We start from the raw sequence: 21,652 nt of genomic DNA, 5'->3' as shown, positions 1-21,652 counted from the left end.
CACATATATATGTGTATATATATGTATACACACAGAGAGACACACACAAATATATATTGGATATTAGTAAGTAAAAGATGTATGTGTAGTGTTTAAGGCAAGCACTAAGAGAATAGTTTAAAATCTATGACTAACAAACTACTAGGAGGGCAAAAGTTAAATATTAAAAAATAACTAATCCAGAATACGACAAGGAAAGAGAAAAACAGCAGGATAAATATAGCAAGATGGTAGAATTCTGATTTCAGTAATGGCAAAGCAGTTTGTCTCGGGCTGACTCTCCTGTGTTAATAATTATAAATTATTGAGAAGGAAACTTAGGGGGACAACATTTGTTTGAAGGCTTTAGAAAATAAGCAAAAGCAGCTAGAAAATGGAGACAAATTAACGTTACAAGCAGGGGCCACACGGAGATTCATGTTTAATTAGCTTTTCTCCTGAGAGTACTCTCCAGATCGCACAAAGCCAGGTGGCTAAAACTCCAGCAAAAGGCCACATGTCAATGTGAAGAACGCTGGAGGGGACAGCACTGCGTGTCCTCCAGACACTCAAAGTATGACAGAGTATGAACAACTTTATGCTGATAAATTCAACAACCTATGAACAAATTCCTTGAAGGTCACAAATTACAAAGACTCACTGATAAGGCAAATCTAAATAATTTAACATCTATTTTCAAATTTAAGTTAATAATTCCAAACCTTCCCAGAGCAAAACCCCCAAGCCTAGATGGCTTCACTGATAAATTCTGTCAAACATTTAAAGGTGATATAATACCAAACTCACATTGACTCTTTCTGAGAAGAAAGCCTAGAAAGGCTAGAAAGACATGGATGAATATCTTTTTTGACTTTGCAGTAAGCGAAGTTTCCTGGATCAGGAAAACAAAACAAAACAAACCCTAATCATAAGGGGGTGAAATAGTGAGTTGGACTTTATCATGATGTTTTAAAGTATGTTCTTTAAAATTGTATTAAGAACATGAAAAGCCAAACTAGGGACAAGGAGAAGATATTTACAATATCTATAACTTGTAATAACAAGACAAACAATAGAAAATGGGCAAAAAATTTGGACACATCATAAAAGAAGATGATCACATGCAAATGATCAACAATCCTCAATGTCAATCAACATGGGAAAAAGTTAAAACCACAGTGTGATGCCACTTAATTCCCTCCAGGAAAATAGCTAAAATTTAAAAGACTTATAATAATCAAATATTGCCAACAAGGAAGGCCAATCAAAATTCTCAAACCTCGTGCCATGGTACAACTACTTTGGAGAACTATTTAGTGGTTTCTTATGAAGTTAAGTACACACTTACCATATGATCTAGAAATTCTCCCCCAAATATTTATGTAACATAAATGAAGGCATACATCCAGGAATGACTTGTATCAAATGTTCGTAACAGTTGTATTCATAATAGCCAGAACTAGAAATAATCCAGCTGTCCATCAGCAAGTAAAAGAGTAAACAAATCTCTGTATATTTACACAACAGAAAGCTATCCAGATTAGAAAAATAACAAACTATTGATAAACACACAAAAAAGGATAATCTTACAAGACATTACATTGAGCAGAGGAAGCCAGAAACAAAAAGTACATATAATACGATGCCATTCATGTGAAGTTCAAGACCAAGGTTTTTACAATATATACAAATACTGAATCATCATGTTGGGTAGCTGAAACTAATATAATAGTGTATGTCAATTACATCTCAACTTCTAAGTGGGAATAAATAAATAAACTAAGAAAAAAAGAACAAGCTCATCTATGGCACTAGAAATCAGAATAGTAACTACAGGGGATTATCCCCCCCTGCTCTTCCACTAGCAAGGTGATGCCCACAGGCACTCCTGTACTTTGCAAACTTTTACACAGCTTAAAGTCAATTCAGTGATGAGATTCCCTGCCTTCTCCCTGCTTTGACAACAATTAGAAGTGTCCAGACCAGCCTATGTGTCAGATACAGCTGCCATTCTGAATGGCAGCTACCAGTTCACCTAGATTTAGAAAGCAGGATATGTAAAAATATTTTACTGGAGACACTTAGTTGGGAAACTTATATCCATATTTTTCCAAACCAGCAGAGAACTCATCTATGATCTCTTGTGTGGCTGCATGAGAAGGATGGTCAGATTTAGAGCAAGGAGAAGAAGGTTCTCCACAATGATGATGCAGAATCACCCAGAGAGGCCACAAAGCCAGGTTATTCAATAAACCCATGGGCATATCACCTGGTGGTCACTGAGCTTTTCAAGGGCTCATGGAATTATTTGAGACTTGGGAGAAATAATGTATTGCCCAAAATACTCAAATAAAATGACAAAAGTGAAATTATACATGTTTAAAGAAATGTCTACAAAATGCAATGTGTTAACTAGTCAACTAAAACCCACCTTGACATATATGTAAATTATGTTAAATGGGGCATGTGGATGCATTTTAATATGTTTGTTATGATGTGGAATGAGGTATCCAAAAAAGATTTGTCTTAACAGCATGAAGGCCAGAAAATTATTGCTTTGCTTACATGCCCTACTGTCACTTTTCGGGTACGTCTAATAAAGCCCCCTTCCCTTTTGTGGACAAGGAGATGAGATTGTGTCTTTCCTTTCTGAACCACAAGGGAAGTCAAGCTACATGATGTTTGGAACCAGGAGTCCAAGCTCTTGAAAAGAAACCCCTAAATGACCAATGGGCCAGAACAAGGTCAACCCCACATGAGCCCCTGAGCTTCGGACACATTCAGAGTCACTCTATTTCTTCTTATTCTGCTGCCCCACGTGCCATCTCGAGACTTACAGAGGAAACCAGCAGTGTCTCAGGTCACATTATCTGGTATTTTGCCATCAAGCTACTTGCCTCAAACCAGCATCCAAGATCCTGGAAAATTCCTAGAGCATACCTCATTTGAGCATGCGCCAACAGCAATGTTTGTTACTGCTGACCTTCAGAATGAGGAGAGTTTAGGCGTCACCACGACCTAAGCCATGTCCATCATGGGAAAGGCTGCTTAGCATGGGGTGAACACAGCAGTTGGCTGTGGGTTCTGCCATTTATAGGTTTTTATGGCCTCACAGAAATCTTGTCTGAGCTTCTGTCATCCCATCTATAAAACACAAGGAAGAACTCCAATTTACATGTATTTTACCACAATCAAAAAAAAAAATAGCCAGACCCCCTACTCTATCCTGGGGAGGAGGTGGAAACTAGGCTCTGTCCTGAGTGCCTCTCGTAGAGGCAAGAACTGAGAACCAAGACAAAAACAGGCCCCCGTGGTGGCGGCGGGGGAGCTTGGGGTTGGAGCTTCACTGAGTGTGGCTAGTGGGGAGCCAGAGAAGGGAAGTCAGAGGCAGATGGGGAGATAAAGGGGAACGGCTTTTCAGACTTCAGGGAACCAGTTCTCAGTTGAACATCATCTTAGTGTGCGGAGTACTGGTCATAGATCAGAGAAGAGATAGCAAGCCCGGAAAAAGTGAGTCATGGGAGAGGAGAGAAAACAGCACTCAGCTAAAGAGGAAAAGAGTGACCCGGAGACAGCAGGACAAGGTGCCGGGGTCTCCATTCGAGGCTCGCTAACAGAATCATCAAGAAGTGTCTGAACATCACCTGTGCCCACCACATCACTGCACCCTCCACCCTCCATTCCCCCATCCTGGCTGTTATTTGGCCTCTGGGGTTCTTGAGCAAGGCACATGGTGGAAAGTGGCCACACGTCGGAATTTCACTGCTGCCTCCCACCACCTTGCATAGCTGTCACCTAATTCCCAGCACCTCCATTTCTGCCTTTGTGAAACAGGAGAACTGACTCATAGGGCTGACTCTATCATAGAGCTGTTCGTAAGAGTTCATGAAATAGACAGGTCAAGTCCATCCACAGAGTGGGCTCTTCATAAATCCATATTCCCTTTGCCTCTTATCAATGGCGCATGTCACACTTGGGAATCCAGAAAGCAAGAGAAGACAGCGCAGGGGATTTTGAATGGAGGACAGCAACCATTTCTCCTAATAAATGTATAAGAGATGGTGTTTTACATACAGCCCTATTACAAGGTTTAAAGTCCGCCAGAGAGGCAGCTTTAGCCATAATAGTTAAACACCAGAAACAAGCAAACGCCCATTGATGGTTGACTGGATAAATCAGTTGTGGTATACATTAAATACTTACACAGCAATGAGGACAAACTGCTGACTGCTGACACAGCCGCACGGATGTCCACAGACATGTTGAGCAAAAAACCTCAGATATAAAAAGGATGTACTGTTTGACTTTGTTCAAATGAGATTCAGAGACAGATGGCAGTAATCAATGGTGACAGACACCAGGATAGCAGTTATATTTTGGAGGTTTTTTATGGGAAATGGACACACAAAAGCCTTCTTGAGTGCTGGAGATTTTCTATATCTTGATTTCTTTGATGGTACTTGAGTTTATAGTTATATAAAAATACATGCACTTGTGTGTTGTATTCCAAGGGGCAGGGGGCACCTGCGGCGGAAGTCTGCAATAACGTCCTGCCACGCGGTCCTGAATCCCAAAATACCACACCCAGAGTCGTGCAGATGGCTCAAAAGTTCTTTGGATCAGAAGCATATAGACTAAAAGCAAAAATAGTATTTGCACCTAGCCTGGGAGGAAATCAAACATGGTAGGTAAGATAGTGGAAGTGTTTCCCTCTAATTCCCTTAATAGTGCCCTTTGAAGTTTTCATCTCCCTTACTGCCATTCGCATAAAGCTGTTCTAGTTTAAAGTCCATTTTCATGGGAAAGCGTGAATTAGTAGAAGAGTGGGTTGTAGGCATGCCTAACATTTTGATTCTTCTACTCAAACATCATCAGCAGTGTAGACTGCGTGTACTTGACAGTCTTGGCATCATTGCTCTTCTGTACTTCCATAATCTGACTTCTCATGCCACTTGCAATTATTTTGAGCCGTTGCCAGGTCAACAGCAGTGCCATGGTGATGTTCTTTGCGGTTCTAGGGTGCAGGACCACAAACACAAAACAGAACTAAAAACAGATCCACTGAGTTATATCATTCATGTTTCCAGCCCTGTGAACATCCTTCACACATATGGAGACTATCCCCAAGGTGCAAGCCAGAACACCCGCCTCCCTACCCTCTCTTGGAGCCGGAATACAGGCATATACGCTAGGCTCTGTCAATCTGGTGCAAAATAAAAATGACTTTCATTCCAAGTAGAGAAAGGTGGGGAAGCAGGTGCTGTGCAGAGCCATTCTGTGACCACAGTGCTGTAGGAGCAGCCAGCTTTCAGGAGCATCGGTAGCAGAGGTGGGAGCGGAGGCACCTGTGTGAGCTGACAGTAGCAGGTGTTGTCAGGGGGCAGTAGCTGCTGTTTCTGGGCATGATGCCTCCATGCCTAACCCTCCGGTCTGTGAGCTACACGACGTCCTGTAATACATTCCTTCTTGCTGAAATGGGTGGGAGGATGTGCTGAGAGCCCGGAATGAATCACCTACTGTATCAGCCAGCCTTCTCCAGGGAAACAGACCAATAGGATATGTACATGTATGTGTGGCTTTAGTTTTAGGGTTTTCTCACATGACTTTCAGGGTTGGCAAATCTGAAATCCATCGGGCAGGGCCAGAGGGCTAAAAACTCAGGTAGGGGTTGCTGCTATAATCTTGAAGAAGCAGAAGCCTTCAGTTTTTGCTTTTAAGGGGTTTTCAACTGATTAGGTAGGGCTGACTCACTTTACAAACGGTAATGTCCTTTACGCAAAGCCAACTGATTATAGATGTTGACCATGTCTGTGAAACACATTCACAGCCACATCTAGATTAGGTTTTGGTTAAATAACTGTAGCCCAGCCAAGTAGAGGCAATACTAACCATCACACTAGCCAAATCAAAATTCTAGAACAGGCATTGATATTATAAGCATTAAAATCCTTCTTCGCTCTGAAGAAGCCTTTTTGGTGCATTTGATCTAAGTTTCCATTTGCAAAAAAAATTAGAAACTCTTGTCCATACAAAACAAAGCCTGCCAATCTAGGCAGCTGCATTCAAGAAAAGACTATAACGCTAGTGTGGCCGAGCTGGTTGGAACATCATTGGTAAACCAAAAGGTCATGGATTCAATTTCAGGACAGGACACATGCCTAGGTCACAGGTTCAGTGTGGGGTCTGGATACGTACAAGCAACTGATTGATGTTTCTCTCTCACACTGGTGCTTCTCTCCTTCTCCTCTCTCCCTCCCTTCTCTATACACATATCCTCTGATTATGAAGATTAAAAAAAAACAAAGAAAGAAAAGACTCGTTGAAATCCATCCCGTCCTCCCCCACCCCACGGCCTTCCACCTGGCCCCTGCTGCCATCAATTTCAGCTAGACCACGGCCATGGCCTCTTCTCCATTCTACTGGCCTCTGGTTCTTCCCGCTCTGCTTTCATCTGCTTTCTAAAACACTGGTATGATTGTGTCTCCACTGATTAAAATTCATTCTAGAGCAGCCATTAAAGTTTGGTTGCAAGCAACAGACCTCTACTCTGACCAATTTCAGTGAAAGAGGGATTCAAGGAGCAGCCCCAAGGATGAAAGGAAAAGTTAAGGTCTCAAGGTTCAGGATTCCCTGGAGATCTTGGAAGCGGGAACTATCAGAAAGGCTTTGCAGAGCCCAGCTGTGGGGAGGAGTCAGAGTCGGGCATCTCAATTCCCATTCAACTCCACTCGGGGCCAATTTATCAGGAGAGGGGCCAGGATTGATTAACAGGCCCACCCTTCAAACAGGAGAGGGGTCCCTGATGGAGCCACCAGGATTGAAATGAACAAGAGGGGTGGATTCTCAGGCAAAGCAGGGCTATTAGCAGAGGAGGGGAAGTAGACACAGGCTGGTACAAGACACAAGCCCTTCATGCCCACTGTCCAGCACCCTAAAGATCCTTCCAGATCAGGGCAACTGGGGAAGCAGGGGAAGGTTGCATCCTCTGCATCCACCAGGGCGAGGAAGGAATGGAGGCGGCTCCAGCCAACCAGCCAATGCAAAAGAAACAAGGGCTTTCTGGACAGTAAGACGGGAGGCCCAGCCCCAAGGACCCTCAGCTTGGACCCCAGTTTCCCTCACTGTTCCTAGGTCATTGTTCTCCCTGGCCATCTCTAAAGCCCAGGGTTCAGACCATGAAGGACCTTCCTCAACCTCTTACCTTACCTGTCTGACCTCTCCTCTCTCTTTGCTGGCTACAGGGTACTGTGGGCTGTGGACGGGGCCTGAGTGCTCAGGGGCAAGCGGCGGGCGGGGGGGGGGGGAGGGCAGAGCCAAGTGAGTTAGAAGGGAGATCACACTTATTTTTTTATTCATTGTTTCTCCACACCCACTGGAAAGTGAGCTCCATACCAGCAGAAGTCCTGTCTGTCTTGATCGCTCTGGTAGCCCCCAGCCCGTGACAATAACTGGCATGTAGTAAACAGTTCAGAAAATAAATGTGTGTGGTTGAATGAATAGCATGCAAGCAATTTGGAGGCTATCCCCACCATCTCTGCCTTTGACCCTGAGCCAGATAGGTGAGATCAAGCCTGGAACTGAGTCCAAAGCAGGAAGCAAGGAGAAGCTGGACAGGGGCCAGGGTGGAGGGTGTGGGACAGTAGCACAGCTCTAGGCTCAGCCAGACCTGAGTCCCAACCTGGCTCAGGCACCTGGGGGGGCCTGTCCCGTGACCAGCCTGAGTCCCTGCTTCCTCAGTTTTGAAATGGGGTTTTCAGATCACTTCCTTCTTGAGAATTGAATGGGTGAAACTGGCACCCAGTGAGTGCTCTCCTCCCCAGATGCCCTTCACCTCTGCTGTCTGCTCTGTAAGAGAGGAAGCTGTTTTTATCAGGTGGTGGGAGCCAAGTGCTACATCTTCTGGGGCTGGGGAATGGTGAGTTTTAGGAGGGCAGCCTGGAGGGGGTGATGCCTAAGCCATGGGGTAAACAATGCATTGGTGGGGGAAGATCTAGACAATGACAGGCCCCAGGGATCCCAGTGGAAAGTCCTGTGCTGCAACGTTCAGCATGTCGGGCTTATGGTTAGGAGAAAGGTTACTTCAGGGTTGCCTCTGCTTCTGGGGGATGGGATCCAAAGAGATACACAGCAGGCAATTTGGAAAAAGGATTTTATTCACGTCATGGGAAACAGCTGCCATGAGTCAAAACCTGGATGGAGACAGGGCTCTGGTGGCTTCCAGCCAGTGACCTGGAGAAAGTCCACCTCTTCTCTCTATATCCTCGAACCAGGGTCTACGTTGGGGGTCCAAAAAAGAATACCCACCTCCTTGCTCCCTCAGTGCAGGAGCATATTCAGGCAGTGCGTTCTTGTTAGACATTGGATTCTCCTGCTCTGTGGGTACCTCCCTGAACAGGAAAACAAATCAAATCACCATTCTAGACATTCAGACCAGGCCTGAGTAGCGTACCAGCTACTATTTTGGATCAGCAACCAGGAACAGAACATTCTGAATTGGCCATCAGAAAGTCAACATTCTTTGTGGGGGTTCCTTAGAATTTGAGAATGCAAAATAAGAACTCCTAACTTTCTACATGGTTTCATCAGAAGCTGCACATTCTCAAATGCCTATATTCCAAATCACCCAGAAATCTGACATTTGGTTGATTTGGTTGTCAACCAGAAACCCAGCTTTCTGGCACACCAGTGAAAACCACTTCTAACATTCTGGATGTTTAACCAGGAATTCCGTATTCTAGGATGACAAACAAGACCACAATATTCCAGATAATGGATGAAAAACACAAACTTCTAAATGTCACCCCTGACCCTCTCCATGCCAAACTAGAAACCCAACGTTTAAGACCATCAAACTGGCCTCAGCATTCTGGAGAGACAAGTGCAGAGCTCTGCCCTCCGGAACGCTGCCACCCTGCCCCTCAGAGCTCCGTGGGTGGCCGCTCCACACTGGCTCCATCATCCTGGTGGGGGTCGGGCACACGGAAGGAGACGTAGGGACAAGTCTTGGAGTTGAGACAAACTAGCTTCTTCAGGGTGGCCGTCTTGACAATGTTGAAGCCCATCTCGCCCCCAAACGTGCTTGACTTCCAGTACTCTGGGGAACAGATGGGATTCCCTAAGAGGCCCTTGAGGGAGAAGGGTGCCCCAATCTCTATCATACTCTCCCCGAAGATGGAGTTGGGATGGCACTTCTCAAGAAGCAGTCCTGGGTAGAACTCCAAGGCATCAATGTCTCCATATAGCTGCTCCAACTCAGCCGCCATCTCCGTCTCTCCTACAAGGGGAAGAAGCTAGAGTCAGAATCATGATGCTGTCCATTAAGGTTAATCTGGGGTGGGAGGGGACTTCTAGGCCACCTTTTTCTGGGGAAAATAAGGGGCTTCAGAAGAACGATCTGAGCAGATGCCCTAAAATCTGGCCTGGCTGATGGATCTTTCTCCAGGGCTGCATTCGAGAAGGAATTTGCTGCTGAAGATGGCGTCAAGGGCCTGGGTCTGCCACCAAACAGTGTGTGACCTTGAACAACTCATTTCACTTCTCTGTGCCCTAATTATCTGATCTTTACAACAAGCTGCCCATCTTATTCCTTCACAGGCAGATTTAGGGCCTTATGCTAGTCTAAGAGCCTGCATTCTGCTGGAGTTCAGAGATGTAATGTAACTTTCCCACACTCAAAGAGACAGATTGAGCCATAGAGTTATGTCTGCCTTTCTGGACTGTCACAGGAGATGGACATTGAACTTCCCTGCCTGTTTCCCCAAATCCATCCTCCACAGGGCCCTAGTGCATAGTCATGGGTCATGTTACACCCTCGTCAAAACCCTTCAGTGGCTCCCCATTGTCTTTGACAAGGGTTCCCCAATTTGGCTGCCCAGCAGCTGCGGATGAGCAACAACAATAACATACACACACATGCGGAGTCATCGGCACCCCCAGGCCTACTGAACCAGAATCTCAGAGAGACATCTAGGATTTGGTATTTTTAATCAGTTTTCTAAGCAATTCTTAGGTAGCTGGTCCATAAATGGGTATTTAGGACCCACTAGACAGAATGAAACCCCAAGTCCTTAGCATGCAATCCAAGATTCTAGACAATGTAGCCCCAACTTCCCATCCCTACCCCTGCCCTACCCCTACAGAAGCTCCTTGCTCCAGCCACACATACGATTGTTCCTCCTAGTACACCCATTGCTTGTGACTCTGTGCTGTTTACTCTCTGTTCCTTCCCTAGAATGCTCTTCCCTCTATTCTTTACCCAGAAAATCCTTATTTATCCTTCAAACTCAGAAGCCACCTTCTCTCCCCCAGTGGGGTTACTTGCCATCCCACACCCCCTGTAATCCCAGTCACAGTGCTGGCCACATGTTTCCTCGATGTCTCCCCGACTTTAGTGCAAGTCCACTGAGGGCAGGGACCATGTCCAGGAAATAGCTGCTCACCGGTGAACTCCTGGAAGGAGGTGTAGGGCGTCATGCCAAACCTCTTGCGGTACTCATTGAAGGACTGCAGCCGCAGCTCTCGGGATTCCTGGATGGTGTCCACAGCCACGTGCAGGACATGCTGGTCTATGTTCCTACCCCCACCGATCTGCCAAGAGACAAACACAGCTGTGGCCTGAGCGCCTGGCCCCAGCGTCCTGGAACAGAACTTCAGGCCAGGAGTCCTCCCTGAGCCAGGACAGAGAGCGCGGCCCAACCCTGCCCTCACCGGGCTGGGGACCTGATGCTGGAGACATGGTGCCAGGTCTGCCACTGCCACGCCTTCTCAGGGACCCCCTGTGAGTCTCAGCTTCCTCATTTTTAAAATGTTGAGTGGGCTGGGGAGACCACTGTAGTAACTCAACAGCCCTCTGAGTTTAGGTGGGAACCCCCTACATCTTCTTAAGGAAGGTTCTGGAACTATCGGGTTCAGCACCTAGGACTCTGCAGAGGAGATGGCCAGTATGGCCACAGCCAAGAGCTCAGGCAGAGGGGACAAGCAGCACTGCTCTGGAAATGACATTTGGAGGGACAGAAGGCTCTCTGAGCTGGCCAGGGTTAGCAACAGCAGGACGGACGAATATTAACTCCAGAGGCCAGAACATTAGGGCTTTCCTAAGAGAGTTTTAAAACTACACCCGACAGAACTGACATGTGTCTGTCACTCTCTGAATCAGTCCTTACCCAGGATAAGCAGGGATGTTTCATCTTTTAGGGAATTCTGCCAGGAAACCTGTTCTGTTGCTTTCCATTCCCTGTGTCACAGTATTGAGATGCAACCAGATTTACCGAGCCCCTCGCATGAAAAAGTGAGCCCCTGGGAACCAGCCACCACTAGGACTCAGAGCTAGAAGGCAGGAAGACAGCATACAAGTCACTCCTTTCAGACCAGATAAAGCCACTCACAGGAACGCAGGTGACTATGGCTAATTCTTCTTCCTTCTACCAAGCCTCCAGGAAGACAATGGTCATAAGCCAGCAAGGGCGGAGCTGAAACCTTGCCATGAAAACTATGATATATAAACAAATCTAGCTTAACTAATCTTGGAGTTTACCTTCAAGACCAGTGGGGTAACGTGGTATTCTGTGAAGGGGGAGGCCATAGGGTTCAAAGCCCAGGTAACCTGGTGAGGTAAAGAAGGCTCCAGAAAAAAAACCCATCTGATTCGTAACTATTAAGGAGCATTGGTCTAAAGAAAGTCCTGTTGTTCAAGATGAATCGATAATGTTAATGTTTAGGAAAGAGTTCTGTTTGAGTCAAACAAGGTAACTGGATGGGAAAAAGGAGGAGCATATTTGGGTGAAACCACACATGTTGGAGCAAAGCTCTCGGGAGCCGGTACCGATCTCAGCCCAACCATTTACAAGCCGTGGGGCCGTTGTGGTTCACTCGGTGCCCCAAAAAGATATGTTGAAGTCCTAACACCCAGAACCACGAAGGATGTGACCTTATGGGGCGCTAGATGTATGTAAGAGGTTAGGAGGGTGACTGGTGTCCTGATAACAAGAAAAACCAGGGGCACGGGGAGAACACCAAGTTGGAGCAGTAATTCTTTTACAAACCAAGGAACACCAGGGCTTGCCGGCCGCCACCAGGAGCTGAGAGACAGGCAGGGAGCAGGGTCCCCCCTGGAGCCTTCAGAGAGCACATGGCTCCCCTGGCACCTTGATTTTGGACATCTAGCCTCCAGAACTATGGAAGGACAAATTCTGCTGTTTAAAGCCACCTAGTCTGTGGCCCTTTTGCAGCCCTGGGAAACTCACACAGGGACCTAGGGCAGAGGACTGAAGCTAGTCTCAGTTGCTTCCTATGCAAAACGGGGGCGGAAAGAGCATCCACCTGATACGGTTGTGAAACAAGCGAGATAAACCATGCAAAGCAGTTATCCCGTGGTAACTGCAAGATGTAGCTTTGTGTGGCGATTATCAGGGGAGCCTGGTTTCGTCACTTCCCACACTGTCTTCAGTGTCCCAAGAGTGAGCACACTTCTGCCCTCCTGCCCTGTGCCAGAACACAGCAGGGCTTTTCACACGCGTCATCGTGGTCATTCCTTAAAAATTCTTTGGAAGCCATGCAGCCCCACACATGAGCTATTGTCTCTGTGTGTGTCCTCACAGAGAAAAGAGGCCATAAGGCAGCCAGCGGCTGCCCACGGGCAGCAGCATATGCTAATTTCAGTCAAATTACCAGGAGGAAACATGAATCCACATGGTGCCACAACTTCGTGACAGGGTTTACGGACAAGGGTTAGAGAGCAACAGAGGAGGGAGAGAGCTGCAGTGAAGGATGTGGGAGCTTTCAGACATGGGGGCAAGGAGATTTAGGAGGGAGCCGGTTAGGAATTCCAGGGGAAAAGGCTGTATTAGTTTGCCAGGGAGGCCACACCAAAGTGCCACCAACTGGGCAGCTTCAACAACAGACATTTATCTCCTCACAGTTCTGGAAGCTCAAAGTCCAAGGTCAAGGCGTCCGCAGGGTTGGTTTCATTCTGAGGCTGGGAGATGGCCATCTTCTGCCTATGCCTTTCCCCTGTGCACACCTCTGAATCACCTCTTCTCTTAAGGGTACTGGTCAGACCAGGGCCCACCCAACGGTTCCTTTTAAACTTAACGCCCTCTTTAAAGACCCTGTCTCCAAATAGAGCCACACTCTGAGGTGCTAGCAGCTCAGACTCTCAACACAGGACTTGGTGGGGAAAACATTCAGCCCGTAACAGTGGCCTCTGATTTAATGAAGACCTAGCCCGTGCAGACACCTTCACATGTACTACCACACCCCACGAGTGTCCTCCTGGTCCACAGATCACCATGCCCTTGACCTCTGGGGCTTTGCTATGCTGTCTCCTCCGCCCAGAAAGCAATCACCCCTGTCATCAGCACTACCTCTTTCCCTGGGAGGTGCCTATCCAGCCCTCAGGTCTCTGCTCAAACATCACTTATCCGCGTCCGCAATCTCCACCTCTGGCTCAGAAGCCTCACTCCAAGTCTCCACAGCACTGTGAGCTCGGTGGATTTTTACGGATTGTGGTTCCTAACATGCTTTTTTTTTTTTAATAATTCACATAAGAGAAGCACTTGGCACAGGGCCTAACAGGTAACTAGTGTTCAGCTGATGTTAGCTGTTGTGTGACCGTTGTTTTTTTCCAAGGTTAAGCACCAAAAGGTCAAGCACACCGAGGAACCACACTGATCTTGGTCACCACTGTACGCCCGGCAGCTGGCGCAACACCTGGGACTGCTGGGCGAATGAATGCAGGCATGCTCACAGCTGCCCTGCAGGGGTGACACTGGCCCCATTTTTCAGAAAAGAAAGTGGATTTGGATCCAGGTCTGCAGAGTCCCAGAGCCCACCTGGCCTCACTGAGGCTCCTCCAGGGCTTACCCGGCCAGCGCTCTGGCGAGAGAAGGCATCCACCAGGGCCTCAACCCCGTAGTCCGTGAGCATGGAGGTGTTGAACAGGAACTGCTGGTAGCTGTAGTCCTGGGAGCCCACCCTGAATGAGTCGGGCATGAGCGGGTGCCAGTGGTAAAGCTGGTTGAACTCCATGGCGATGCGGTTGCGGTACTGGAACTGGGCTCCGAACAGCAGCTCCGGGTCGAACTTGAGCTGCAGGAAGTAGCCACTCAGCTGCTGCACATACTCCTCGATCACAATCTTGATGGTCTCTCCTGGGAGAAAGGTCAGTGGAGCACAGCGGGTCAGCCTCCGGCTTGGGGCGCCCGTTCATGAAGAGGGCTTGCTTTTTGCTCCTGTAATTGCTGTTATTGTTCAGTTTCATTTGGCTACATTCACTTGCCTTTTTGATACAGGGTATGAAAATGGGACTTTCTGTCTCTGGCTGGACTGATGCCCCAAGATAAGAACGGCCAGCGGCTCCTGCGTTCCGAAGGGAGGCCATGGGCCCAGCTAACCCAGACGTGCACAAGAAGTATCTGAGAGCTGGTTCTGGGACCCTGGAGTGACCGCCCTCACCCAAGGGGATAAATAAAGGAAGTCAGAGAGGCCACAGAAGATGGGAAAGTAGAAGGTAACTTAGTGAGGGCACTCAGGGTGCTTGTAAGGGGAGTGGGGGAGGGGAGGAGGATTTGGAGGACGCCCCTCTGAATGAAGCTGCAGCGGCAAGAGGGGGACACGGAGGACAGAAGGTGACTCTAGTCCCAAATACATTCCCTCCATGGTCTTACATATCAGGCTTCCTGCGCACAGAGCTCCCTCTGCTCCCTCAGTAACCCGGCTACAAAGCAAAGAGCCGGTGAAGAAACAAATTGAACATTCCATTGCAGAATGAAAACCAGCCACCCAGATGTTAAAAGAAACGGCTATTTTGGCCAATCGGCCATTAGACAAGTGGGCATTTGGCAAATTGATCTGGACCCACTGGATTTGCAGCAGGCAGAGCCGGGTCCAAATCCCGGCCTCACCATTCCTAGCCACCTGCGCTGGGGCCCCGTTACCTAATCTCTCTGAACTTCGCCTGCCCTACCTGTGACATGTGTGGTATAGCATCAGTACAGTAATATTCCCAGGGTCCTGGGGGGGAGTAGAGAACAAAGGCATCTAACCTGCGTGGCTCAGGGCCTGGCCCAACAAGGAGTCAGCTCACGAGGGCAAGAAGCAGGAACGCCGCATGCAGGTGTGGGGAGAATGGCCTCCCCACACTAGCGCATTCACAGAAGATCGGACTAAGCAACCCCTCCCCACTCAGGAACGAGCTCCCCTTGTAATGTGGTAAAAATAGCATAGACCTTGGTGGCAGCCAAACCTGGTCCAAGTCTTCCTCTACTGCGTGGTCTTGGAGAATTCGCTAGACCTCTCTGAATCTAATTTTTCACAGGGGTTATCATATCTGGCTCATCCGGTTTTCAGGGAGGGTTAAATGAAGCGCTGAATACACAGCTTCATCCCCTTTGGTCATGGCTTGGCCACTGCTTCACCACCTGTCAATACGCTGGGCAGCCTCCAGCCACAGACTTGCCCTCTCTGGTCAAGGTCTCTGCGATGTTGGGACTTCAGAACCAGCCCCTCCTTCTACCTATTCCCAGTGTCTGGCTCTTGCAGGCTCCATCGAATCAGGCACTATATTTGGGACAGCTGTGCCCAGTGAAGGGAGAGGTGGGGGAGGGGGTTACGGGTGGTGACTCAGAGCAAACACGGCCTGGAGGGGTGTAAGAAGCCAAGTTCCTCTGCAGGAAACCGGCTGACATTTTCGGCTGCAGACTCGCCCCCGTAGGGGACACAAAAACATTTTGTCCCTGAGTCACCTAGAAGCTACCAACCTCCAGGAAAGCACACCCATGCAGGGCAGGAATCCTGGGGATTTCTGAAGGCTGGAGAAGCTGGGGTTCGACCGGCACGTGCAGCAGATGTCACTGTGTGCATCTGGGTGCGGTACAGTGGGGAAACTGAGCCATCGGTGGCTGATGAAACTGGCTGCAAGTCACACAGCTAATAATCGACCATCGCACCCATCCGTGTCATTTTCCAAGGGCCTACTGTGTGTGGAGTGCTTGCCCCTTCCTGACAGCAACAAGTCCACCACTAGCCCCAGTGTCCAGGTTTGGAAACTGAGGCTCACAGAGAGGACAGGGCCTGCTGTGGGTCTCATAGCTAGTAAGTAAAAGACCTAGCTAATCCCAGCTCTCTGTCCCCAACCCCTCCACCCCCTGCTGCTCAGGACAGAGGGGACGACCTTCCAGGTCAGGGCAGGTTTGGAGTCCTCACCAATAAGGATGAGGCGGGCCGTCTGGAAGAGCTGCTCATCTCCCCAGGTCGGGTGCTCGGCCTTCAGCAGGTCACACACACGGTTGTGCTCCCTCAGCCAAATCGTGGCGTAGAGCATGAGCCCGGGAAGCAGGCCAAACACCTCCTGGCCCACGGCCATCTGCCTCTGGGACGGAACACCCTTCGGGTAGCGCATCAACACAGGCGCCTCTTCTACTGACGGTGGGTACATCTCTCCGTCCAGCATCTGCAGGATAGGGCCACCTGGCAACCTGGGGATGGGGCAGGGCGCCTGCACCTACCACAGCTGACACCCTCTTGCTCCTGCTTAAAGCTGCCCGTATCCCAAAGGGCACCTGCCCGTCCTCCCTAACTGAGACCTGTTGATCCTGCCTCCTAAATCTCTCTTAAAATGGGTCCCTTTCCCCCTGTCCCCACCACCCCCATCAGCTGCCAACCCGCCATCCTCTTCCACCCTGTCTCCTCTCTCTTGCCCTCAGGCAAGAAAAAGGGCCCCTCCTCTTCCTCATGCCCCTGGGCAGTCCTTTCTCAGCACAGTGGCCAGACCAGCCCTTTAAAAAAATCCACATCTCTCGCCACACCCTGGCTTAGACCCCTTCCAAGCCCTCTCTCTCTGCTCCTGGCAAGAATCAGAAATATTTAGCCCAGTCCCGCAGCCATCTCCACCCTCACCCACCACCATTTAGGTGTCTGGGACCACCTTCCTTACTTCACTCCCTCTGAGTTCCTCTCCAGGCCTTGGCCCTTTTCCTTCGGATCTTCCTCGAGTCCTCCTCAAACTTCAACTCTTGGCTTAGTCGTAACCCCCTAGGGAAGACTTCCCCATCCTGAGAGCCCTCTTGTGGCTTCTCCCTCCCTGGCAGCTATCAAAAGTGTGATCGATTACACGGCAGTTTCTTCATTCATTCAGTAAATACATCTGAAGGGTGTGTACTACATGCCAAGTACCATTCTTAGGCTTAAAGATTCAGCTGTGAACTACTTTTTAGTTTAGTTTTCGTTTGTTTAGATTTTCACGGTCCAATACTATAGCCACTCTGCCTGTAGCTGCCGAGCCTTAGAAATGTGGCTGGAGTGCATGAAGAGCTGAATTTTTTATTTTACTTAATTTAGATTTAAATTTTGGAAAATCTTTTTGTGCACTTAGAACCACTAGGGCATGTGGGTCTACTTTTTCAACTGTAAATTTTGTGAAATCTAAATACAGATAAGACATCCCCAGTGAAAATTTGGCAGTCGAATTGAGATGTGCTATAAGGATAAAATATAGATTTCATTTGTAAGATTTAGCATTAAAAAAAGAATGTGAGATATTTTCTTAATAATTTTGGTATTCATTTCACATTGAAATAATATTCTGGACATACATGGGGTTAAATGAAATGCATTATTAAAATAGATTTTACATGTTTCCTTTTATTTCTTTTAATGTGGCCACTAGAAAAGTTCTAATTACATCTGTGGTTCACATCACATTTCTATTGGACAAAAAGACCCCACGGAACTGGCACGCTAGTGTTTGCTTCTGTGACCGCTGACCAGCTGTGAGTTTCCTGGGGGCGGGGCCCATAATGATCACGGTCACTGCTCCATAACTGGTGCCGGGCACAACGGGTACCCAGTTCACGTGGGGGCAAAATTAAATGAACAAAGGCAAACTGGAGATGCCCATCCCCTACTGAGCCCTACAATCTACCTCCCAGGATGGCGTGAGAGGCCATTTTTGGTTCCTTGTCTGCATCTCTGGCTTGGCGTCTTCTCCCAGGGTTTATTGTCTCTCCTCCTCTCCCACCAGCTCCTGTGGCTGGCCCTCTTGGGACACCTGCCAGGGCCCCCCACAGCCTCTGCCAGGGAAGACCTCAGTGGAAGGCCCTTCCTAAAGCCCCATCCCCATGTCCACCGCTACCTGGTACTTGAGTTTCCCATCCTTAAAGAGCCGCAGCTGATACTGACGGTCCAAATTGTCTCCATAAATGTGGCCGAGGTCTACCTGAGGACAGAGAGAGGGTCTACTCAGATTATCAGGAGGCCCTACCTGACTGCGGACAACGTACACGCGCCAGGTTAGGTCGAGAGAAGCCCTGAGGCCCTCCTAGGTACTCACCCCGTGACCCAAAGCCTTGGTGAAGCCAGGACCCATCTTGCCTGAAGTTTTGAAGAACTGGTGGGTGAAGTGTTGTGCAAAGAAGGCGAACATGAGGTTGGTGCCTTGGGGGTCGGGTATGAACTTCCTCCTGAGCAGGAAGCGACGGCTCAGGAGCTGGACGTCTGGGAGCTGCTTCTTCCCTGGTGGGGGTCGTGGGTGGGAACAGTAGCGGTGTCCTCTCTGCGCCTTCCCCCCGGGGCACTGGGCCCCTCACACCAGACTGGTCCGAGCAGGAAGCCCAGGGCAGCTTCCGCAGGACCACCTCCCTCCCACCAGATGGCCCCTTGCACCTTCTCCATCGAAAGTCCTCTCTGGGTGAAATGGCATGATATCTGAAATTCGCTTTTCAATACCCCATAAAAAATAAGGTGAGGGAAGAGAGATGAAATAAAATTGGCAAATTTCAGACAATTTGAAACTGGAAGATGGATGCATAGGAGATCATTTTACTTCCCTCTTAACTTTGTGTATGTTCGCAACTGTGAAAAAGATAATGAGAAAGAAAAGACGAAGAAACAAAGGAACTTGGCCTGCCCAGCCCTGTGTTTGAAATGGGCTATGACACTCACAAACCATGTGAGCACAGGGAAGTCATTTCTTCTGTCTGAGCCTCGACATCCTCATCCCTAAACTAGGGCAAATGAAACCTGTTCGATGTTGGAGGCGTGCGTGAGATAATGTAGGCATGACAGAGGACAGGTGAGGTGGGGTCTTTTACACCAAGGGTCAACAAACTTGTCCCCTAAAAGTTCAGAGAGTTGCTGTGCCAGCATACAGCCTCTGTCATACCCACTAGGCTTCACTATCATAGCAGAAACCAGCCACGGACACACTTAGTGAGTGTGACCGTGCTCCACTTAAGCTTTATTTACCAAACAGGGGTTGGGCTGGATTTGGCCCGCAGGCTGGAGTTGCCAACATATTTTAGATGCCACTCTTTCTCTATCTGGGGTAAAGACAAGTCACCTGGAAGCACACGCCTGTCATTATGAGGATAAATGTAAATAAATTCCTTAATTACCTCAAAATCAGATGGGTCGGTGCCCCATGCCCTTGCAGAAAGGAATGATTGAATTTCTGTGTTCTGGTAAAGGCGTCCTTTCATAACCCCTGCCTCTAGCAGGAGAGGACATCGAGTACTCCCAAGAGGGAACATGGACAGGTGCCAGCAAAGAGGTGGCAGAGCCCCAGCTATTCTGGCAGAAAGGTCGTGCCTGGGGAATAGTAGTTGCACATAAATGCAAACCATCAGCATAGTGCCCCTGAGGCCCAAGTAAGGGTATCTATATGTTTGCACGGTTTCAACCCGGGAAAGCACACAACTCTGGGGCTGCGCAGAACCAGGGCTCAACAGCGACACCATGTGGTGGGAACTGAAGTGATGGCAGTAGTGGACCGATAACCTCTCTCTTGTCCTCTCTGTTCTAGAAGCGGAAATGATGGCTCTGAACTGGGTAAACTGTCAGGTTTTGGACAGACAGGAGTGGAGTGGGAAGAAGGCCTTAGTTAGGAGAAAGACCCCTGCCGGTGACACTGAGTGGGGTTTAGGCAACTAAAAAAATATCAAACTTTATATGTAAACTGCACCAATGAAACATGTGAAGCTATTTACTTAGATTAGTGAAGAACCAGATAAAAAGCACACTATTACTTCCCTCCTACAATTAAACTTTTAAGTCACTTCCATCCCAGCAGGAACTACCCCCGCCCCCCTGGCTCTGCACATTTGGTGGACAAGGTGCAGGCAAAGAGGCACTTGTCTGACTGCCACTGCCTTCCTAAGTGACCTCAGGCGAGACCCTCCACCACCCTCTCCTGTTCTCATCCTCCAGCTCTGTTCTCATCCCTGGATCTATGTCACATATCTTGCCTTGGTCCACCTAGCTGTGAAATGGGTCAACAATCCCTCTTCTTCCTGTCTTTTCTCAAAGAGGAGAGCTGAGCAACTCCTGTGATCCCCAGCCCCCTCACTCTGCCGCCATTACCTTTGGTCCCCATGGGGGTAGGGCAGTCTTGGGGCACAGAGGGCAGAATTCGAGTGTAATAGCTCACGTTGGAGAAGGACTCCCAGCTGATGTAGTCGTATGCTGAGTTGTAGGTGGGGGGGCTGGGGATAAGGTTGGAACGCACTGTAAAGGCAAAGATAATGGTGACCAGGGAGTTCATACCCCCCTTCACCGCCTTCTCTTGGGTTGGACTTGTTTCATCCTGCATCACAGAGTCTCCCCACCCGCTGCCCTTATCAGATGCCAGGAATTCCAAGAACCAGCAGGATTTCTTGCTCGCCCAGATTGGGGGGCAGGGGGGGGGTTGTCTCCCACACACCTGTGAGTACCAGGCGCATGAGCGTGTCGCGGATGAAAGTGGCATTGACAAACTCCCAGAACCAGCGCCCGTGTGTCAGCAGGAAGTGGATGAAAGAGGGGCTGGGCCGCAGTGAGTTCCGGAGCCAGGTCCACAGCTCAGCTGCAGGGGTGGCGAGAGCCACTCAGTCCAGTCGGGCCCTCCTGGCAGGACTGGGCGTAGCCAGAGCGGGGGGATGGGAACTGGGAACCAGGGCCAGGATGGAACAGGGTAGAACACGTGGGATGGGGGGGTAAGGATGGAGTCCTGGGAGCGATGACATGTGACAGAGCCAGAACCAGGTATGAGGACAGGGGCCGGGGCCAGGGAAGGAGGTTGGGGCTGGGCAGTGAAGACTCACCACAGAGGTCAGAGGGGTGTCAGAGATCAAAGCCAGGCAAAGAAAGAGAACAGGGCTATGGCCAGCAATGAGGGCAGGAAGTAGGGGGCTCGGAGGAAAAGCCCCAGGAAACAGGAAGGGCCCAAGATAGAAGGAGTCAGGACTGGAGGCCCAGCTCACGGATGGTACAGTTGGGGCCAGAATAGCCGGTGCGGGTGCAGTCACACTGGTAGCGGTCAAGGCCAAAGCGGACGCAGACGCCCTGGTGCTGGCATGGGAAGTAACAACAGGGGTTCACTGTGGATGAAAAACAGAGATCAGAGACCACCCAGGATGGCCTCTTGTGGGGGCTACAGGCTGGGACTCAAGTGGCAGCTCTATCCTAACTCACGGGACTTCGGTGTTCCCTTAAGGGCCCTATCTGTTCCCATGGCTCTGAGTACAAAGCCCTCAGCCCTGCTGCTTCTAGGCCCTGCTCTGGGTCTGCATGTGACCCACATCAGGGCCCCCAGAGGAAGTCCCCCCTCCCTCCCTGCTGCCACCAACGGGGTGGGGGGGAGAGTACAGGCCCCAAGCTGTAACATTGAAGGCTAGGAAACAGCTGATAAGACCCCGCAGCCACA

General features: G+C 49.1%; 1 protein-coding gene and 1 long non-coding RNA gene across 2 annotated transcripts in view; one reads left to right on the top strand and one right to left on the bottom strand.

Moving 5' to 3' along the window:
- Positions 1-8,111: 8,111 nt before the first annotated feature.
- The window catches only part of PTGS1 (prostaglandin-endoperoxide synthase 1), a 19,854-nt gene continuing 6,313 nt past the window's right edge, over positions 8,112-21,652 (bottom strand). The window contains exons 3-11 of the mRNA XM_037059215.1: positions 21,210-21,326; positions 20,672-20,812; positions 20,332-20,475; positions 18,305-18,486; positions 18,107-18,190; positions 16,180-16,426; positions 13,840-14,126; positions 10,419-10,566; positions 8,112-9,253 (exon numbers count right to left, since the gene is read on the bottom strand). Coding sequence (XP_036915110.1) covers positions 8,898-9,253; positions 10,419-10,566; positions 13,840-14,126; positions 16,180-16,426; positions 18,107-18,190; positions 18,305-18,486; positions 20,332-20,475; positions 20,672-20,812; positions 21,210-21,326 — 1,706 coding nt within the window. The 3' untranslated portion in view covers positions 8,112-8,897. The remainder of the gene's footprint in view (positions 9,254-10,418; positions 10,567-13,839; positions 14,127-16,179; positions 16,427-18,106; positions 18,191-18,304; positions 18,487-20,331; positions 20,476-20,671; positions 20,813-21,209; positions 21,327-21,652) is intronic.
- LOC118995999 (uncharacterized) overlaps positions 19,027-21,652 on the top strand; it is an 18,871-nt gene continuing 16,245 nt past the window's right edge. Inside the window, exon 1 of the long non-coding RNA XR_005068404.1 lies at positions 19,027-19,109. This is a non-coding gene — a long non-coding RNA (uncharacterized LOC118995999). The remainder of the gene's footprint in view (positions 19,110-21,652) is intronic.

Source organism: Sturnira hondurensis, unplaced genomic scaffold (genome assembly GCF_014824575.4).
Source record: "Sturnira hondurensis isolate 20B ecotype Veracruz unplaced genomic scaffold, ASM1482457v3 Scaffold0010448, whole genome shotgun sequence".
NCBI lineage: Eukaryota > Metazoa > Chordata > Mammalia > Chiroptera > Phyllostomidae > Sturnira > Sturnira hondurensis.
Note: the sequence above shows the minus strand (reverse complement) of the source record. Positions and strands in the feature narration are given on the sequence as shown.